The sequence below is a fragment of the Periplaneta americana genome, chromosome 6, assembly GCF_040183065.1.
Source record: "Periplaneta americana isolate PAMFEO1 chromosome 6, P.americana_PAMFEO1_priV1, whole genome shotgun sequence".
NCBI classification, from domain to species: Eukaryota; Metazoa; Arthropoda; class Insecta; order Blattodea; family Blattidae; genus Periplaneta; species Periplaneta americana.
The window spans coordinates 94650778-94673912 of NC_091122.1; the positions used below are offsets into that span (position 1 = coordinate 94650778).

Below are 23135 nucleotides of genomic sequence, written 5' to 3' on the forward strand. Positions count from 1 at the left end.
TAGTAAAATTACGAAAACAGTTACATCAGTAGGTATATCTAGCAAAGAGTTAATATTATTTTTAATGAATACAGTATTTGTATATTCAGTTACGTTTTCGTGAAATTAAATAATAATAATGCATGCTTAAATTTGTTAATATTCTGGCATGAGAGACGTGCCAACGTTCAGCAGGATTCCTGCATCTGACAGACGTACAGCTCAGCTGAGTTAAAGCTTCCTGTCCATAGGTCTCCTGCCGAGTGGATGACAGTTCGATACAGGTATTCGATAAACAACTTACAATGTCATTCACAGTTGAAGAATATCGTATGTTATTAATTTATGGAGAAATTCGTCGTAATTGAAGTGCAGCAAGAAGATGTACCGCCAACATTTTCCGCAAAGAAGGTTATCTAATCGGCGAACGTTTGTAACAGTTTCTCAACGATTATTAGAAACTAGGAGTCTCTTACCCCGTTTCGAAATCACACAACCAGAAATTTCTTTAAAAATGATACTGCTTTATGGAAGCAGGAGAGATTAAAATTTTTCATTAGAAGAAAGTTCGTGTGAGTTTTTGCAGTAAACCATTATTGTTTCTTTTTTTAGACATACAATAAAAAATGAAGCAATATTGTTAAATAAAACGGAAATTTACCATGGGTATGTTTTGTTAATGAGAATGAAAGTTTGTACTTGCTGCTCGTTTTATGTGAACAACTATTGCCGTGTCCACCCCTGCATTAGAAAAAAAGCATCTGTTTTGTACCTGTATGCCTGTACCCGCTTGAGCTGTACTGTGTACATGTAAACCCCTCCTCCTCAACCAGCAACGTTGACAAACGTCTAATATAGTAAACTTTAATAATCAGTCAAATATTGAAATTATAAAAAAATTGTAAGGACATATTTTCTTTCTTATGGCATGAATAATCATCAGTACAACTTATGTTTGCGTAGTAGTATTTAATGCATATGTGAACCTACTTTGAAATAGAAAACAGACTGGTACTCACTGCCTAAGCTAGTTTTACAACACTTACTACGACGCATCCAGATTAAAGTAACATTATATACCTTCCATATTCCTGTGTTTGTGAAGTAACTGCCGTATAGGTATTATGAGTGGAATGGGATAGATTCCTTTTTTGAGGCCAGTGACGTTTTCTGCCGTGGTTGCGGGTTTGATCAGTTACCATCTCTATCTTTACCGTCTACCTTTATTATATTCTTTTAATTAAATCGAGATTGAATTACTTCTCCCAGTAGCATTTCAACTAGGCATTCTGAGCAGCAATTTATATCTATTCAATCTAGAAAGATATGACAATAAAATTGCTCTGCCCCCAATGGTCGGAATTCTTACTCGTTCCTTGTAGCGCTCAAACAGAGTCATTAATCTGTGTATTGCAAATGGTAGTGACAATCAGTGTGCAACTTAATAACAGCTGATTCATAATTTCATGGTGAGAAGGAACCCATTTCCTCATATTTCGTTACTTGTTTATTTCTATCTTGTTAGGGTTATTATTATTATTATTATTATTATTATTATTATTATTATTATTATTATTATTACATGGTAAAGAGAAACTTCAATCCACACTTGTAGAGTAACGGTTAGCGCGTCTGGCCGCGAAACCAGGTGGCCCCGGGTTCGATTCTCGGTCGGGGCAAATTACCCGGTTGAGCTTTTTCCGGGGTTTTGCCTCAACCCAATATGAGCAAATGCTGGGTAACTATCGGTGCTGGACCCCGGACTCATTTCACCGGCATTGTCACCTTTATCTCATTTAGACGCTAAATAACCTAAGTTGTTGATAAAGCATCGTAAAATAATCTACCTTAAAAAAAAAAAGAGAAGCTTTTAATTTCGTTCTCAATAGTGAATAGACTTACTTGAAGCAAGTAAAGCAATCGGTTTGGAAGTAAATCCCGAAAAGACAAAGTATATGATTATGTCTCGTGACCAGAATATTGTACGAAATGGAAATATAAAAATTGGAGATTTATCCTTCGAAGAGGTGGAAAAATTCAAATATCTTGGAGCAACAGTAACAAATATAAATGACACTGGGAGGAAATTAAACGCAGAATAAATATGGGAAATGCCTGTTATTATTCGGTTGAGAAGCTCTTATCATCCAGTCTGCTGTCCAAAAATCTGAAAGTTAGAATTTATAAAATAGTTATATTACCGGTTGTTCTGTATGGTTGTGAAACTTGGACTCTCACTCTGAGAGAGGAACATAGGTTAATGGTGTTTGAGAATAAGGTGCTTAGGAAAATATTTGGGGCTAAGCGGGATGAAGTTACAGGAGAATGGAGAAAGCTACACAACGCAGAACTGCACGCATTGTATTCTTCACCTGACATAATTAGGAACATTAAATCCAGACGTTTGAGATGGGCAGGACATGTAGCACGTATGGGCGAATCCAGAAATGTATATAGTGTGTTAGTTGGGAGACCGGAGGGAAAAAGACCTTTAGGGAGGCCGAGACGTAGATGGGAGGATGATATTAAAATGGATTTGAGGGAGGTGGGATATGATGATAGAGACTGGATTAATCTTGCACAGGATAGGGACCGATGGCGGGCTTATGTGAGGGCGGCAATGAACCTTCGGGTTCCTTAAAAGCCATTTGTAAGTAAGTTAATAGTGAATAGACTACATAGGCTACTAGAAGAGCCCGGGTTCAGTATCCTTAAAATTGAGTACGAAATATTTACCAGAATTAGAAGATCGTTGAGGAGCAGTGCTAACCACATCTATTTGAAATGTTCAAGTGCCTCCTGTACTACATACTGTACAGTAGTGGCAAAAAAAAACCGGACCGACCCTTGTACCTGATTTCAGAGCCTTGTTCACTCCAGAGCACGATAGACTGGTAGCTAAGACTTTCGTGGTTCGAATCCTGCCTGGGAAGGAAACTTTTTTTCTTCCTTATTCAAATTTATTCCCAATACTTTTCGATTGCAGCGATATTTTACTACTTAATTAACTTATTATTCCCAGAACATGAATGTTACCAGCAATCGAAAAGTATTGGGAATAAATTTGAATAAGGAATAAAAAAAGGTTCCTTCCCAGGCAGGATTCGAACCACGAAAGTCTTAGTTACCAGTCTATCGTGCTCTGGAGTGAACAAGGCTCTGAAATCAGCTACAAGGGTCGGTCCGGTTTTTTTTTTTTTGTCACTATTGTACATCTAACTGGCATATAAACGGGCACTTTATGTTTTGTCATAATTTATAACAAAATACACATAAGGAATATGTAACCTGAACGCTTCCTTGGTGTAGTGTTTATCTTGCCTGACCAAGAGGTCCCGTGTTCTATTCCCAGCTATTCCCGAGAATTTTTCAAAGCTATTGATTCTGGAACGGAGTCCACCTAATCTCATGATCAATAGATGGCGAATTCCGACCAAATGAAAGTCGATTAAGTACATCTGTATCACAGTCTAGTATATACAATCACGAAGCTTGAGTTTATGAGGTTACTAGGAACAATAGACTTTGCAGGTACTATTTCGCATTGTCTGTAACAAGGCAATAGTAGCGATCCTAGTGGTTAGCAACTATCTATGGATGCATATTTACTATGTATTGAGCTTCGTGACTGTATATGCTAGGCTGTGTCTGTATCACGCAGCACCCCCATTCCGTTTAGTAGTTACGCAGTTGACTACTCGTCTCAGCCTTGTGTGGCTGTAGCACTGTGAAATATACGACTGTTCAATTTCAAACGTGTTTTGTTCTTAAATTGCAGGTGCCAAACTTTCCTCTAGGATTTGGCAGTGGTGCCAACTCGACTGGAGGGAGCAGCACACATTCGAATCCGTACCACGCATACCATGCACCACAGCATCAGCCCCGGTGCAAGCACAGTTACGCCAGCTCTAAGCTGCAGCACCAGCAGCATTGTCCGTCACAGACTCCAGGTATTCAAGAATTTACTTAGAAAGTGGATATTGCGTGCGGACTTTGTACAAGGGTCGTTCCAAAATTGGCAACTTCTAATTCTTATCGTGAAAGCGAACATCACTGCAGCCTATTTATGTAGAGTTGAACCTATTCCCAATTAGACGGCATAGGCTGTAGTAATGAAACAAAGTACATGTTGACATCGACGTTCGCTTGAAATGGTGATATGACATACATTTCTTGATTGGAGAGCACATTACTCCTATTGAAATTCATCAGAAATTTGATGAGAAAGAGATAATCAATATCAATGTAGTGAAGTAGTAGGTTTAATTAGTGCTGTCATGGTATTTTTTTTTCTTGGCCATACACCCGACCCCTTGTTTTATCCCTTGAAATATATTTTACTCCCTCTTTCTATCTCTCCGACTGTCATTTAATGATTTTTTTTAATATTAAAGAAGAAGTAAAGAAATTGTTTTGCTTTACATTTTAATTGTACAACAAGTTTGATTTAAACAATACACCATGTAGCACCACCGTAGATGCACACTTGCCTCAATGAATCTTGGAGTGTGTATTTGCAGCACTTCTTGTTTTTCAACCATTATTTTATAAAATTCTGGATTCCAGTGCTGCAGAGGTGGACAATTTTTGTTTATGAACATCAAACAAAATACATTAGGAACAGCAAGAGATGATCTAAAATCTCTACAGATCTTCGCGTACAAACCTTAAGCACCCATATGCCGTATGGCTCCGTACAGACAAAATTTTCTTTTCTCCATACGATTAATTTAAAAAAATTGTAGGTTTCCATACGATGTATGGTCCCATAAGGCCTCCATGACAGCACTGGATTTAATGAGTGAGTAATATGGAATGTGGTTTAAAGACATCTCAAGATGGGTTGAGATAAAATGTAGAGGCTCTCGAGGAAGTTGCAACTTAGAAGTTGACACTTGTTGACCCGTAATAAAACGTCTGTGACCCGTTGTTCCTATCATCAAAATATTTTGTCCAGTACACTATTTTTATGACTTACTGATAGTTTCTTTATGCAATTATAAATAAATAGTGATTACTTAAATATCTGTAAGTAATGATTGTAGCGTTTTATAAACTTTTAGTCTCCCATGTGCGTTTCTGCTGTATCTCCTTCGCTTTGAGTGCGGCAGTGGAGAGGAAGGGGACAAAGTGAGTGCACGTAGTTGTGTCGTCGCTGTATAAGACACATTCTAGTTTTAAGACCTATTTTGAGGGCGAAAAACTGTCTTATACACCGAAAAATACGGTAAACAAATCCGTCCAGTACTATAGTAAAAGTTGCTGTAGTACATGTCCAGAACTACATTTTCGCTATGAGAAAGTAATGACGAGAAAGTAAAAATCATGAGATTAGATTGGCACCAGATTAGGTATAGTACGGAAACTTGAAAAAATTGAGGAGCGAAGTTTGCTTCTCTGTGTCCTGCATACATGTTACCAATACGACCACGTGCTCAACAATAGTATTTGATGAACATTTGAATTGGAAATTACACTGTTCACACCTAATTCAGAAAATGAATGTTGTCTGTTACCAAAGTAGAAATTTGAGATCTTGTTTGTGTCATAGAACCATACTGTCCTTTTATTATGCTGAAGTAGAATCGAGAGTACCATATGGCATATGCTTCTAGGGATCAAGTTCGAAGATGAGTGATGCAGAAGCATGTTGTGAGATGCATGGCAGGTGTTGAATCGTACATCATGTAGGGAATATTTTAAGAGTTTTAATATTTTAACAGTTTATGCTTTATATATTTTTAAGCTTATGGAATTAATACATTCTTATAAGAACCATTTTTATCGAAATAGTGATTTTCATTATTACAACACTCGTTTTAAGGAAAATTTTAATATTCCAGCACATCGATTGACAAGTTTCAACAAAACGTACCGGTATATGGTCTATGGCATAAAAATATGTAATGGTTTGCCTCATGAAATTAAAAATACGAATGATTTAAGATATTTTAAAAGATACAGTACATCAAAAGAATTTTAAAAAATCTCTGTCCCTACAATTTATATGAAATATATGTGGGTTTACATTGGTCCTAATTTATTGTATTTTTTTATCTATTTTAATTATTGGTTTTTTCTCTCTCTCTTTGTCTTTGACATGTCCTATGGTTTCAACTCTTTTATGGACAAATAAAAATGAAATGAAATGAAATGAAATGAAATGAAATGAAATGAAAAACCATCCGAGATAGTGACTTGACTCCACTTCAGGTGAAGGTAGTGGGACTTTCTAAGTCATGACATTCACATTCATGGCTTCCTTGCAAGTCAAAACAGCGTTTTAACTATCACGTATATTTTCATATAGTAACGAATGGGCGTGATTCCAATTGCATTTTGCGGTTTCTTCTCTTGCAGGTGAGTTGCCCCAGCACATGGGCTACAATGCAGTGGATCGAGGGATCCAGTCGTCACTTCCCAGTTTGTCAGGAGAGTCCCTCGCTTCCAGACTGCATCCTCAGGGGTTGCCTCTGGATCTGGGTGATTATAATTTACAGTATTGGTGGTGGATTTGGGGACTTCGTTTTGTTCATATTTCCTATGAGAACAGTGTTCAAATGGTCAGGTATCACATTTTCACTTTGAACTCATTTAAGTGTAGAGTGACGGCCTGTCAGTGTTACATAACATTAGAAAATAAAGAAATGAAGCAGATATCGCAATTTAAGAACTTAGAATATCTCTATTGGGTAGGTCACAGGTTAAATAGATTTAATTATTTATTATCATTATAATCATCGACGACAATTACAAATAAACTTTGTTCTGCCTCAGAATGAAACTTTCCAATGTCTTCGAGATTTTTGGACATCAGGCTGATCTTTTGATTTATAATTAACGGGAGATTAATTGCTCTATACCGCCAATTGTCTATTTAATAACCCATTATCTCAGAAACTACTGAAGATATCTACTAAATTTTTTTCAGGATAAAGATACAATGTTTTTAAGCAAATGACGCAGCTTTATCAAGAAATACGAGTTTTAAAAAAAATATTAGATTTTTTTTAAGAATAATGTTGATTTTTTTGTTATTTTTGTACACAATATTTTTAGTCAAACTAATAGACATACGTCACTTACGTGCTTCAAATTCATGTTTGTATTGTTATTAATGTGTTCAAAATGTCATCTTTTTATAATCTATAGTTCCTGAGAAAATGGGGTATTGGCCAACATATTAGTGAGACTTATGCATGAACTACAAGAGATGCCAACAGCATCTAAGTAATACAAATTAAATTCCTGAGATGAAAATGAAATTAGAAGTGAGAACTGTATGTCCAGATTTTCAATGAATGCATTACTAAAACAAAGCAACTAGCTGAATCATGTGAAGGAATTCCAAGCCCAGCAATGAGTTCAGTTATTATGGAATTGTGTGCAGGTCGCAATAGCGACTGGGACGCCCCTGACTCGAGCAGCGACTGTGAACAGCACCGGTGGCGCAGCCCCAGCGGTGGTGCGGGGGGTGGAGAGGGCTCGACGACGGCGGGGTCCTGGGACGACGACCACGCGAGTTGCTCCAGTGCAGATGCCAGTGACACCTGCTGCTCGTGTAGCGAATCGAGCTGCCTGTACGCGGACACGGCCGAAGTGATGGCACAGCAGCAGCAGCAGCAACACGCACAGGTGCGTCATGTGAGACAGTCTACACAAACCTTGTTTAGTGAGGAAATACAGATTGTCCAAAAGTCTCGATTCGTTAAAAAAAAAAAAAAAAAAAACAGTATTACTCCCATAAATGAGGACTATGGAGGAAAACCAGAAAGATTCAATTGAATCAGTCGGATTTAAAAGGAACTAAGTCAAAATATGCAGTTTTGGTTTATGCAACAGTTTGAACAATGGATGTCATGGGCATCAAATGGTGGAAGAAGGAAATAAGACTTTTAAATATTCTTTTGTCTTCTATAACATAAAAATATAATATTTGTGTTATTAGTGGAATGTTTTTTGCTTCTCCTGAAAAGTTGTGAAAAGTGACTTAGTTCCTTTTAGCTCCGACTTATATAGGAGACGATTTTTCAGTACACTATTTAAAGCAAGACTTTTATCAATGTATTATTTGTGGAAACATGATGAAATTTTTTTTCACTGGAAAGCATTTCTTCCAATTCATTTAAATAACTGACTATGCACATTTTGCCAATTCCGTAATACTGCGTATTCTACGCATGTGGAAACAAGATTACTCGTTTGTGGCAAAAAGTTTACTTTTCCCGTTTTCCCCGCTAGTCCTCATATGTTAATGTCAGGCCTCAGTCACTTGGCTTAACTGGAATCAAATTTTGTGTTTTTATGTAGTATATTAGTTATTTGAATGAAGCATATATCGCCGTAGAAGTATTTGAAAACTTTGTGATGTATACTATAGACCTGTTTTGCAGTAAAATTTGTTCTTGACGCCAGGATCACTTGTGCCGGGTCTGGCTTCTGCATTTCCTATGTTTTCGTGGGCTTTGAGGTTGCGCTTGAAACGCTGTAACTGAAGTACAATTCGTCTGGCCTCCTGGCCTGGTCAGCTTTCACTCCTCCCATCCATGGGCCGGCCTCAAGGGTGGAATGAGGTGGATATAGCAGTGGTGACTTGTCTTCCTAAATAGGCCATAAATAACACAAAAATTTCCGCTGTTTAGCAGGTAGAGACCCACACTGTTCTCTCCCCTTATGTCTTAGTTTATGACCTAAGCGAGGGTGTTGTACTATTGTACTTCGTAGTACTGTAGTGAGTCTGGCCCAATGTTGTTATATGTTTCGGGAAAATATAAGCAGAAATAGATGCGAGAAATAATGATGAAGTAGTTAATTCATTGTTAGAGTGTTCTTTTTCGAGAAGAAATTATATTGAAAGAAAGGAAGTTTTAAATAAAGAGATAGCCTACCGAGATACCTATGCCATCGCTGACAATTTTTTCTGACAGATAATCTTAAAACGCGGGTTTCTATTGCATCCTGATATGGGCAACATGGTTAAGTGGTAATGTGGTGCAAAACAAACTAAAAAAAATAAACCTTGTTTGTTGCTGTCAAAGGAAAAAAATAAAGAGGAAAGAAAGAAAAAAAGAAAGAAAGAAAGGTGTGTCTATAGAAAGCTTCAGCGATCTGAAAAATATTTCCAGGGGAATTTCAACATACACTTCTTTAGCTGAGCATAATATGGATTGCTTCATCACACTCAAACAATCACTGAAACAAACTCACAAGATAACAACTTATTTGGTGAGTGACATTATTATTTTTCATTAATAATAATAATAATAATAATAATAATAATAATAATAATACAGTAATAATGGCATTAATAATATAATAACAGTACTAATTAATATCATGAATAAACATTTCCTATCGGAGGCACTTAAACTAGTTGCATCTGGCCTCACCGAGGATTTTGGTCACCAGCTGCTATTGATTAATGTTGTGTTTATATCACATTTACAGACATTTGAACCTGAACACCTTCATTCCCATTTTCCAGTGGTCAATAATTATACCTGAAAAGATCTAGCATAATTTTTTCTGTAATGACCTCCACTGTATCCTGGACTTGATACTTCAGTTTCTTAACACGTGAAGTTTCCAATTTTTACAACCGAGACCTTATAATGTCCAAACTGAAGAAATGTAGGGTTATTAAATCAGAGGAGCTCGGAATCCATAATCTTGGAGCATCTCTACTTACCTATAAGTTTGGAAAGAGTTTATTTAGATAGGCCCTCAAGACAGCCACAAGACTGGATGTAACTTGTAAAACAATCGAGTTCAAAATGGTTTCAAAACCAGTTGCAATATATCTAGATAACTGTCACAATTAATAAAATAATTGTAGTTTTTCAAACAAGAAAGAATAATAAATCTTGCTAGTAATTCTGGTAAAGCCAAACTATACCCCCATGTTTTGGTGTATATCTTTGAGAAACACAGAATGTAGCTGCACTACTGTCCATATCCGAGGTCCAGGAGAGGTGGCCAAATTTGGGCGGTTAGACAAGAGGGGAAGTTAGAGGAGAAAATCTGAAATGTGCATAGGATCTCACTCCCTTGCGAGAGGTATCAGTAATGATTAAAATAGGCCTACTATGTTGGTTGGCCACTTGTCTTACTCCATATTAACTGGGGTTGTCAGGTTTTCAAATCGAAAATAAGGGAAATTATTGTCAAAATCATCCCATCACGACATTATTGACATGTTTTACCTTTAGGAGGATGTTGTATATACTATGTGTGTGTTTATGTATGTGGTGTGCGCGCGCGTGTGTACAAAAGTAATTTAAAATAAATGTTATAGACCTCATATCACTATTAATTCATACAACTTGCTGTGTATTTGTATATTTTATTCATAAACTCGTACATGTTGAACTCTCTTTACAAAACAGGTTGAAAATTAATGAGAATTTGTCATTGTAGATAGTACTTAAAATAATTAATTAGATCAACCTTCATGGTATCATAGCGCTATTCTTATTTACCATTTAAATAAATAAATCCTTATGAAATATGGGAGAAAACATTATTAAATATTGGTGTTGTATCAGTTTGTTCGCTTCTTCGTTGTGTTTCAATCACTAACAACGCCTGAGAACACTGCATACCCGCAACACAGCTTCCATAGAGAAGTTGCCGAACAGTCTGAAGTACGAGCAAAGAAGGCTATATATAGTTTCTATAGGTTTTGTAAGCAAACTTCATTTTGTACAGTATGAACCATTATTATCGTCATATCTCTGGAAAAATATTTCCAAAATATAGTGGTTTTTTGGGTGATGAATTGTTACATGTTAAGTCTGCAGTCCTCCAAGAAACTGAGGCGTTTGTTATTAAGGAAATGTTGCAGGAATCTGAACATATAAACGTCGGAAGAGACAATGTCTGGAGAATAGAGCGGGTGGGGTAACACATTCCAGTCGAAATTCCGCAACTTTTGAAGTCTCCATAGAAGTATGTGGTCTGGCATTGTGCTGAAAGATGATGCCACCACTGCTTGTCAATTCCGATCCTTTTTTCTTCAATGGCTACGTTCAGACGATTCAACTGAAAACAGTACCTATTTCTGTGAATTGATAGTCTCCCAGTAGGAAGAAATTCGTAAATACAGAATTAATTTCCAGTCATGCCAATTACAGAGCATAACCTTTCTTGGATGAAGCTCTGGTTTAGGAACTGATAGTGATGGCTTCCCTTCCTTGCGTCATGATTTTCTCTTTCGGACGTTGTTGTACACAATTCACTTTTCATCTCTTGTCCCCAGCCGTTTCAGAAAATAATAATTTCTGTATTCTACATTGCGATGGTATTAAGTGTATTATTTGGAATAAATATTTATCATGTTTTCATTGCGTCACATTAAGGAGTCAAAGATAGAAATGCTTTGAACCAAATTCTCTTCACTCATCTTAGAATGTAGGCTTTCATGGCCGGCGTTGATAGGATGCGTATTTTCTGAGCTAGAGGGCCGTGGTCTGTCGGTGTTACAACTAAACGTTTCGTCCACTACTCCGGTGGACATCTTCAGTGGCGTGGAAAACGTGTGCGGAGAAATCTGCTGTGTGTATCAGAAACTGGCATTGAGATACAGTTCCAGTTCCTGATACACACAGCAGATCTCTCCGCACACGTGTACCACTCCACTGAAGATGTCCACCGGAGTAGTGGACGAAACGTTTGGTTGTATAGTCCTGTCGCTCTTATTTCCGGCATTCAATCACGTTGTAGGTCGGCTACATTTAAACGTGTGCCTCTTGTGATTCGCTGATGAAGATACAGAAGGCTCGATAAATACTTAATATAATCGCCCGCCATTTTGGGTCTTTCGTTGGCGTTTGCAGGAAGCACATGAGGACGTTATTTGGCGCTCAATTTTTTGCTGAATTACAGTGCGTTTGATTTAATATCATAGGAGCTACGACATGATAATGTTTAACGGTGTGGCAAATAGATCCCTCGTCCGGTAGCTTGGCAACGAAAGAACAAAAATGGCGAACTACTACCTACCTAGACTGTATAGAGCCTTTACTTTCTAAGACGTAAGCAAAGAGGCGGAGTCACGCCGGAAATAACAGCATCGCGACTATAACACCGATAGACCATGGCCCTCTAGCCCGGAAAATACGCATCCTATCTCTTCACTCAATTTGTGCGGAACCCATATATCACGAAGATTTATGTAATCAAATTTCTTTAAGTACTTGGCTACACTAGCATGAGATAAGTTCAGCTCTTGTGCCATCTCCCGAGTTTTCATCCATGAATCGTTTGAAATAATATGCTTTATTCTTTCCACTTCCGTAACCAAAGGCCATCCAGTGCGAGGTTTGCCTTTTAAGAGAAATTTCTAGCTCGAAATGGAGTAAACCACTTTTGACATCCCCGAATTGTCATTGCATCTTCTCCGTAAACAGCATAAATTTTCCGTTGGGTTTGTGAGGCGGTTTTTACCTTTACGATATTGTTCTGACGGATGAAGAACCAGATTTTGAATACATCTGCAGACAGTAATATGAGGCTATGGCTGCATACCGGAATCCGCCAGAGAACGGTCCGAAACAGCTGTGTTTACATCTCCACCCCTTCCAACTTTTCCCTGAACCACTGGTTGCTGTACTCTGAGTTGCAGGGTGCCCTTCCATGTGTAAAATATTAGAGAACCCGTAAAATACGTGAGATATGGCAAACCTAGTATTCACCATCCTATGAGATACTTAGACAATTTTTAAGGAGAAGAATTTGGAAAGAGAACGTACTCTACCAAGACCAAGACAATGAAAGATGTTTTGCAGAGAGCTAGTATAAGGAGCACACAGTGTTCTCAGCTATATGGCCAGATCGCACATTGGTAGTCTATTAGCAGCAAGACAATGAGTTTCGTCTTTCATGAGCCGAGATTTTAACCACAGCTCTTACAAATTCATAGTTAGCAACAAGGCTAAGACAGTGACAGCTAAAAAGTGAAGCTTAAATTTCAAAAGAAAAAAAAAACTATATTTTTAAATTAAGAATATGGGGCTAATAGTAGGTTCATTTGACGTGATCCCGATATTTCTCTTACTACAGCTAGGATGAGTGAATGCATAGCCTAACCATTGTGCTGAGGTGCAGCTGATTGAGAGAGAGACTGAGGATGGGACAGTTGCTTCCTGCAATCTGAACATTCAACGTCTGCTAAACCATTCTTACCATTGTATGCTGTCAAGGTTGGTTAAAAGCTCTGTTTCGTGTAGTGGGGAAAGTGGAACACACTGTTTCTTCAAATTCCGTATTTCTGTAAAAATTGGAAAGTGGCTAAGACCAACATTTGCAGAAATTAGATCTGGAGTATACTGGCAGGTTTCTTAAGCCTTGAGTTTGTGTGATTACAGCCTCGTGGGGCGGCGCGGTGAACTTCTTCCTGTACTCCTGGCACACTCCCGTCACGACGCCTGCTGGACACTAGTCAGTCTGGACATTGCCGGAGCCTCTTGTTTTATCATAAGGTTGCAGTGAAGGACTTCGTTTTGAGGTGAGATAAAATGATAATATATCGTGGGGTTTCTGCAAAAACCCTGTAACTCCAATTTTGCTGAAAATGGAGTTATTGTTATCTGAATATGTAAAATGTTGTGCTCCATCGTCTGGGAAAACCCACTTACGCCTGTGAGGTATAGTTTTGGAGTTGTAGTCTTGGTCAGTTTTCAGTAAGTCCTAAAATGACATTTTATTGCCAGGGAAAAGCCTTTAAAATCACTTACTGTAGTCGATTTTCACAGAACTTTTATATAGTTTCCTACATTCTCTTATACAGGGAGAATCCTGCAAGTCCATCAACACTACTGATAATTAACATTATTAAGTTTTGCTTTTTAACAGAAATTGGAACGTGCCTTATGCATTTCTTGGCCAATATTAATCCAGATAAAGTCAAACAGGTTTCCATGTTCTGAGATAATTGTGAAGGACAAAATCGAATTCAGCATATTGTAGCACTTTTAATGTGCAGTCTTAGAAAAACGTTTTGTCGCACAGATACTTTGTAAGTCTCAGAAAGGAGGCAGTACGCATGATCAGAGGACGAGCGACCTGGTTCACAAGAGAACGGCTAGTTGAGGCAATAAAATTAGTTTTGTTTCATGCGCACTGCTTCCTTTCTGGGACTTACAATGTATCTGTGCGACAAAACGGTTTCTAAGACTGTACCCAATTCAAGTTACTAACTTAGACGTGACAGAACAGAAGATTTTGGATTTTTTTTAGTTGGTTTTTTAACGACGCTGTATCAACTACTAGGTTATTTAGCATTGATGAGATTGGTGATAGCGAGATGGTATTTGGCGAGATGAGGCCGAGGATTCGCCATAGATTACCTGGCATTCACCTTACGGTTGGGGAAAACCTCGGAAAAACCCAAACAGGGATCGAACCCTTGCCCGAGCGCAACTTCAAACCGGCAGGCAAGCGCCTTAACCGACTGAGCCATGTCGGTGGGTGATTTTGGAAACTGGACATAGTTTCATGAAGGTTGACTCCATGCATTGTTCAATTGAAACAGCTAAGAAACACATTCCAGTCTATACAATATGGGACTGGCTAAACATTTTTCGAGTTGCTAGAGCAAATTCACGGAAAGAATATAAAAAAATCTCCCATTGTTGTAAAAGATTTAAAATTTCAATGTTAACCTGAAGGAACTAAGTAAATAAACACTTAAAAAAACAAAACAGCAGACACTGTAGAGAATAAGTGAGTTAGCTGATTGTCAGATGTTTCAAATACTGTAAAGCACACCCTGACACTTGGTTCTATTGGTATGGCCATTCAAGTACTTGTCAATTTATCAATATAAGTGGAAGAGGTCATCAGAAGAGATTGAATAAAAGGACTGAGCTGAAAAAATGTATAGAAAACATTTGCCAATAAATAGCCTACAGACAAAAAAAAAAAAAACGAGATTTGCTGAAACTTTGCAGAAGTTGATCTATACCAGAAGAAATCAACAGCTGGTATAAACAACTAATAATTGTTTTTTTTCCTTAAGAAATCCTACAATTGTTTGTCCGGGAAGATCCACTAAGTCCATATTTTTTACATATTCTTCTCATTAATTGGTAATTAATGTAGTTGAATGTTCAGAAATGTTATATGAATGCCATATTTCATTTAGACAGTGTTAGAAACATTTGTTTCAAATAAATAATTGTCACTTACATATTTCTATTTTTTTTTTTTTTTTTAGATTGCTAAAACTTCAACTCCGTTTTTCTCAAAACTTAGAAAAATGGAGTTATAGGGTTTTTGCAGAAACCCCACGATATATTCTTTTGCATATCTGTATACTATTGGATGGATTCGTATTAAGTATTTCGAAGTTTAATTCCCATAGAATAAAATTTCGTAATGTTAGTACCAATGATAACCTGTATATGAAGTCAAAAAAAAAAAAAACTGAAAAATTGCTGTTATTAAAAATTTTTGCAACATTTCTTCTTTAAGAAACAGATAACATTCACTGTATAAACAATGCGATTATTAAGCCACACTATATTACAAGCTTCCTTTTGTATGGTAAGACTCGGAACACTTTTCCACGCAGAATCCATGTTACAAAAAAATTTGCAGATCTTTCACCTTTAATCTACGATTGCCGGTTATTTTACCCAGGAAAGGAAGGAATATTTTCATTCCAAAACATTAATATTAATTTATTTGTGTAAATTAATAAAAGTTGAACCTTTTTACAATTTACACGTAATATCAAAGTGACTGATATGTTTACTCTGTTTCAACAGTTCGTGATTATTCTCCAAATATTCGTAAAAATTGTTTCCAAAACAAAGAGAAATTATGAATAATGTATAATTCCACTTTGATCAATTTTGGATATTGCAACTTCTATTTATGCTATCTATCTGTCCATTAGTTTTTCATAGCAGAAAATTTTCTATCAAAAATTAACTTGAACGTGAAATGTTAAGTATGAAACTCACAACTCGAAATATGTTTGGAACTCTTTCTGCTGGAACTTTAGAAAATACATGCACCCGTTTATCAATATCATTGCCATGATAGTCTACACATTCTAATCAATTTCCTATACTTTCATAGAATTCTTCATGAAGCTCATCAAAATTGACAGTACATTTCAGTTTTAAGAATTAAGTTTCATTTTCAAAGTGGATGTACACTTAGCAGCAAAAAGAATGGGCCAACTCTTGGTCGATAGAAATGCTAAGTTCTATCGCGCAGTTCACTCGTGTAAACATAACCCACTGCAAGGCATTGCTGTGGTGTCTCTTCATTGAAAGTCGTCCATCTATAATGCAGTAAACCTTACAAGCAGTGTGTGGCCCAGTGGTAAGAAGTCTGACATCCTTACCAGAGGAAGTGAGTTTGCCTCCCAGTCCGGTAAAATTATTATTTTTTTATTTTAATTTTTACTTCATTTATTAGTTTAAATGTGAAATGGCATTTGTTAACAAAATTCGTTATGCCTACCTTGTAAAAATATTATTGCCCATCACCTGTGGACTATTAATAGACGAGACCTGGCCTGTATAAACAAAAATACATTAACAAAAACAAACAATTTGTTAATATATTAACAAAAAAGGCCTGTGGTGGGGACTAGTATCTCGTCCACAAACCACCTGCATCAACAACTGCCCTCATTCGCGCGGCATGGAGTCTACAAGATTATGGAACAGGTCTAAATTCTTGGCCATCTCCTCCCACGTATCTAGAACTGTGTCCCACAATTCCTCAGGTGTCCGAACGGGTGGTTGTTCTGCCCAATTAGAGCATAGGATCCTTTTAACTGCAGCCCACAAATTTTTAATCGGATTCATATCTGGTGAATTTGGAGGCCAGTTGACTGGATCGACATCACGCCTCCTCATAAACCATCTTTGAATCCGGTTGGCAGTGTGTATCAGATGATTATCCTGCTGGAAGAAAAGTGTTCCTTCTGGATATCGTTTTCGGGTGGAAGGGATCATTATATTTGCCAAAATGTGTTCGTAGACTTCTGCCGTAAACTGCCCGTGGATGCATTCCAGAAGTCCTGCCCCATCGTTTGACATCCACCTCCAACACGCGACCCTCACGCAACCCGACTTGTTAATTCGTCTCACGAAACTTTCATTGTATCGGTGGCCTCGGTGGCCATTCATACAATAAACTAGGGCAGTACTATCGTTGCTATTGAAGACAATTACCTCGTCGGAGAAAATGACATTTCTCCAATCGAAGTCCTGTCGGAGAGTAGCATATGCAGAATGCTACTGGAGACAATTACCTGGTCGGAGAAAATGACATTTCTCCAATCGAAGTCCTGTCGGAGAGTAGCATACGCAGAATAACCTATGCGAACCAGGGCAATGAGTTATTGTTTCTGTGCCATCTTCAAGTGTAATGATGAGACAGAACGTTGTATTAACAGATGGCAGTATTGCTTGAAAGAGAGAGAGAGGTTTATTATTTATTAGAGTTTGGGCATATTCTAAGAGATATCGCCACATAATTATAGCTTTGCGAGACACATATGATGGCAAATTTGTAATTAAAAAAAAAAGATTAGGGGAGATTCGAACCTTGAGCTACTACTATCAACTTGTTCAACAGACCAATATCGTAACGACTTACGCTACTGTGACTGTTAATATCAGTTTGGCATAATACGTGGTTTTCCTGTTCATATTCACTCCGGTAGATTTTGTATTTATCAATTTTATTATTATTTCACTCTTCAAGGCACTTATGTATCTAGAATCAACCTGCCATTCGATTTTATTACAAATTTTAGACTCTTAAACAAAATACAGCAAATTTAAATGGTTTAATTATGTGTTACGTGGTGAACTATGGCTTTGACGAGACGAGCATCCGCAATGTTATGTCTCTGGAACTTAGAAATTGTCGGCCGGCCCATTCTTTTTGCCGCTAAGTGTACCAGTACCTAATTTCTTCACTCTGAGAATATAGGTTATTTTTTACTATCGCCACACTGTTTTTTACACTCAGGGACAAAAAAACCGGACACTTTAATATTTGCTGGTATTTTGCAAAACATTATCTTCTCATACAATATTATGGTAGCCATCTGTTGTTATGGAGACGTGTATACACTGTTGATTGTTTTTTGTTTTATAAACAAGCCATTACAACCAAATATTCCAATTTTGCTTTCGGAGTCTCAGCTATAACAATTTTGTCTCAACCATTTTGTGCTTCATTATCGTTATCATTCGTTATTTCTTTATTTTTACATTTTCTGAGCTTAAGTGGGGTTGTAACATTTGTCTTAAAACAAGATGCGACCTGAAGATGTGGTTCGAGCTGTAGCCCTTTACGATGATGGACGCAGTGTACGTTACATTGCAAATGTTATGAATATGGCTAGAAGCACGACCCATGATGCCATAAAACGGTATAGAGAGACCCTAGAATATACCAGAAGACCAGGTTCGGGTCGTCCAAGAGCTACAAATCCAAATGAAGACAGGTATATGGTGTTGAGAGTTCTTAGGGAGCGCAACCTGCAGCTACTAGTGTAGCCCAGCAATTTGTTAACATGCATGGACGCCCAATTTCGGCCAAAACAGTTAGAAGGAGGTTGAAAGCAAGTGGACTGATATCAAGTAGACCTGCAACTGGTCCCAGACTTCTCAGGATGCATCGAGTTGAACGACTGCGTTTTGCAAATGATCACAGGGATTGGAGAAATGGACAGTGGAGCTGTGTTCTGTTCACTGATGAGTCCCGTTTCAATCTGTGCTCACCTGATGGGCGTGAAAGAGTTTGGAGAAGGAGGGGAAAACGATTTTCACAGTGTTGCATTTCCGAAAATGTGCCGTATGGAGATGGTGGAGTGATGGTTTGGGCAGGAGTGTGTACGGATGCTCGTACAGAGTTGGTTTTTGTTGAAAATGGAAGACTAACAGCTGATAGGTATAGAAATGAATGTTTGGCTGATCATGTTGTGCCATTTGGCCAATTTGTAGGCGATAATTTTGTTTTAATGCATAGTAATGCATGGCCGCATATTGCCCATGCGGTCGGAGATTATCTCCAAGAAGTGGGAATCCATGTTCTTCCATGACCAGCAAGGAGTCCAGACATGAACCCAATTGAACACGTGTGGGACATGCTGGGACGGCGTGTTAAGAATAGACGACCGAGACCAGAATCGTTACAAGAGTTGAGGCGAGCACTTGGCGAAGAATGGGAACTTATTCCTCAAGAAGACATTGCTAACCAAATTGAGAGCGTGCCAAGACGTATGGATGCAGTTATTCAAGCCAGAGGGGGTAATACCCGTTACTAAAAAGAGTTTTTAATGTTTAAGGCACCATAAAATGAAAAAACAGTTACACCAAACGATGCCATAGTTATAGGCCCTTTGTAATTTTTTGTAAATTTTCTCATCAGAGATTGTTTTTTTTTTTTTTCAAATGTTGTCGTATAAGGTGCTAAATGAAACATTAGTTTGTTTAAATGGGTTTTGTTTCATTTTGAAATAATTGGCAACAAAATACAAGCAAATATAGAAGTGTCCGGTTTTTTTTTTGTCCCTGAGTGTAGATAGTGTAATATATTAGAAAAAATGGAAAAAATTGACAATTTTATTCTGATTTACGCCAATTGTGGAAGAGAACCGTGAACATATCTACATACGGTATATCTTGAAGATCACCATATGAAAGTTTAAGAAAAGCATTCAGTTGCACATGGAGAAAAAAAGGAGACATTATTTTATAGTCAAAATGAAAACGTAGGTCGTAAAATTAGCGAGAAAAACGTAAAACTTACGGGAAAAATGTACGATCTGGCACCTCTAATTGAGTATTTTTGGAGACATAATGTCCGCAACATGATTTTTAATTTCAATTTTAATATTTGACTTTCAATTGTACAGTGTAATGTTAATCATCATGTAAACTTTGTATTTTATAATCATATGTTCACTATCCAACTATACACATACACTTTGGAACCTGATCATGACTACCAGCTAGAAGCCGTTCCACCATAGTTGAAGCATGACTTTTTCATCTCGCGCCGGTTGCGTGGGCGGCAGCACATGTAAGTCATATGGAGTAGATGTTCACAGCACATTCAAGGTCATGCTTCAACCACCATGGAACGGCTTCTAGTCAAAAACATTGTCCTCAGACCACCAAAGGTACAAATTAAATTAGAAAAAGAAAAATAAGTTTTTAGACGGTTGCTATTATTATTTATCATTACTTAGTCTTAGTATATACCTCTTTATCATATTTAGTAGTTAAGGGTAGATGGTGCGATATCGTAATTATAAATGCTGATACCCCTACAGAAGAGAAAGACGACCATATAAAGGATAGCTTCTAAAAGGAATTGGAACACATTTTAGATCAGTTATCTACTGTAAATATCACATGAAAATTTTATTCAGGGATTTTAATGCTAAAGTAGAACGTGAGGATATTTTTAAACGGACTATTGGAAAAGAGAGCCTACACGTAACTAGTAAGGATAACGGAGTTAGATTAATCAACTTTGCGACATCAACATCACTACTCCCTTTCTGTAAAACTTAAATAGGCGTTTAATCTTCCATTCATTTAATTCTCCAGTTTTGTTAACTAAAGAATTTTGCAGCGATTGTAATTGATTTTTTTTTTGTAGACAACTTCTATCTGATAACAAAAGTTCACACAAACTAGACATTTCTGTTATGTCTAAACTTGATAAATAATAGGCCTACACATATTTTTTGTAGCAATATATCAGTTTCATATTTTTTAATCTAAGAGATATTTAGATGTACTTCCCTTATAACACAAATTGTATTAAATACATGCTTTGCATTGATTGTGTTTAGGGGTGTGGAGCAGAACTCCACTGAAGTGATGGGGAATACTTCCTAACCTGAAGACGAAGCAGCACAGAATCCGCGTCCCTCCAACCACTACAAGCAGGCATCAAGTGTTCCTCGAACTGTACGCGTGTTCGCACTAGTCCACGTCCTGCCATTAGATGATGTTAGCGTGTGTGAACTGTTAGACCTGTGTTGTGTGACTGTGCATCGAGGGTATTGCATTAGACTTCTGTTCCAGTCACATGCTTCCCGCTGTTCCTTCCTTTCTTATATTTTCGTTCTTGCTTATTCGCACTTTTGTGTTACAGTTTTCAGTTTCGTCCTGAGCATTATTTGGAATTCTGCTTCTTTTTATAATTTCTCAGATGTTTTCTCATTTTTCGTCAGGTTGCTTTGTTTTTTATTCGCATTTATTGATATTCTCAAGGATACTGAATCTGCACTCGTTATTTATTAGGTGATGTACTGTCGACATGTCTTCAAATACCTGTTATCCCTTTTCCAGATATTTCTCCCAGGTATTAACATAGAAAAGTGACGTCATACATGTTATGTCTAACCCATCTGCCATTCTTTGAGGGTTGTTTAGGAAAATAGTAGCGAGAAAAAAAAGTTTTCCACTAAACATAAGTGGTGTCTGTAACATCATGAAGAATTTGTACTAGATTAGCAAATCCTTTTTTAATGGTTTCAATTAAATAAAAAGTTCAGTTCAGTGCACACGGGGTTAAAAATGATGACTTAAATTTATGGTAATTATATGCAATCAATGTGGAAGTTCTTCTTGCATAATGAGACATTGCACATTCCGATCTTAGTCTTAGTCATGGACAGATGTCATATTCAGCTTTTGCTGTATGAGTACAGGCCAGATGTATATGCGGAATTTAAGTTAAGCATTCTGGAACACATTAATTTTTTTCTCTGGTTTTTTAATTATATCTTGGCAGACAACTTTAAATGCATTTGATTGTGCATTTAAGATGATTCGCAACTAACGTGCATAACGTGGTAATGCCACACAGTTGTTACAACATGGAATTCTATATTGCTGAAACTAATAACTTGGTCTAATGATTATGATACATCAGTATTAACTATGTTGGTTCTAATCTTAGTTTTTCACCGCATATATTTTTTAATTGTTTAAATGTAAATGATTCAAAGTCTGTTTTTGTTAGTAGGATACAAAGACAATAACTCTGTAAATGATGAAAATCGGACCTGTGTTTATAGGAACTGCTTTCACCATAATCTGAGGGATTACTTCCTCAAGTTGTCCACACCAGTCAAGGATCAACCTGCATAAATGTATATTTCGATGCAAATATAGTAAATACAGTACTTTCACTGATATCTGCTCGCCCTGAAGTCAACATTCGCCGTGAAAGCTTCATTGCAATGGCTACTGGAAGAAAAATAGAAATAATTTTAGTACTTAATGTTTATATAAAGCTACCGAACTATCCTCTGGGGAAATTAATGGGTACTGGCAACATCTTGTAACATACAAAGATCACGTTAAGTGACTTAAATATAAATTCTAGGGAGGAACATTAATAACGGCTTTAATCACAGAATAATGCAAATTTATTGACATGTGTGTCCTATTATAATTAATTCATCGCAATTGCATAGGTGCAGTGCATATTTTAGTAAATGTTCGTGCGTATTTACCCAGTATTTATTTGAACATATATCTGGTCTCAGTGAGGAGGGATATTAAGATTTTATCAGACTGATCTGTTTTTTTTATTTTTTGGCTGTGTTATTGTTGTTTCACTTGGTTTCCCTTTTAAGTTTGACAGATGGGTTGCGAAACACGAGTTTCTAGTGTGATAAAATCGGAATGGATTATTCTATGTAATTTGTAAGAATCAAAACAAAGCATATCAAGGTTACATACGAGCCACTAGTCTGAATGTGAGGCATGACTTGCGGGCTGAGTTCCTTGCTGTGTACACAAAGTGAGGAGCCTGTGCCATAGTGATACTGAGTGTGCAGGAAGCACTAACTGCCATTTCTTACTTAACTGTTTCATTGTAATCATATTGTACATACGGTTGTAAATAAATACAGTATATTATATACTCTTGTCCTTTGTACCTGGAAAAATGTCCCCTTCCTTTATTCAATTCACAGAGTTTTCTGCATGTATTCTCCCTCTTCTTCAATTTTTTATGTTCTTTGTATGCACCCTTCTGCCTGTTACTTGTCTGACGAATGATTACCGGTGACAGCAAAGACAACTGCTCGGAAAAAATCATGTGATACAATCTCTTATCTCAGTCTAGTATATACAGTCACGAAGCTTGAGTTG

General features: G+C 37.2%; 1 protein-coding gene across 5 annotated transcripts in view; it reads left to right on the forward strand.

Annotated features, from left to right (window-relative positions):
- The window catches only part of robo1 (roundabout 1), a 670252-nt gene extending 647349 nt beyond the window's left edge, over positions 1-22903 (forward strand). For 4 of the 5 annotated variants that reach the window (XM_069828459.1, XM_069828460.1, XM_069828458.1 and 1 more), the window contains exons 15-19: positions 3758-3929; positions 6340-6462; positions 7370-7614; positions 13344-13483; positions 20819-22903. In XM_069828459.1, the coding sequence (XP_069684560.1) occupies positions 3758-3929; positions 6340-6462; positions 7370-7614; positions 13344-13364 (561 nt within the window). In that variant the 3' untranslated portion in view covers positions 13365-13483; positions 20819-22903. The remainder of the gene's footprint in view (positions 1-3757; positions 3930-6339; positions 6463-7369; positions 7615-13343; positions 13484-20818) is intronic. The other variant, XM_069828462.1, reaches the window with a different exon arrangement.
- Positions 22904-23135: the final 232 nt, after the last annotated feature.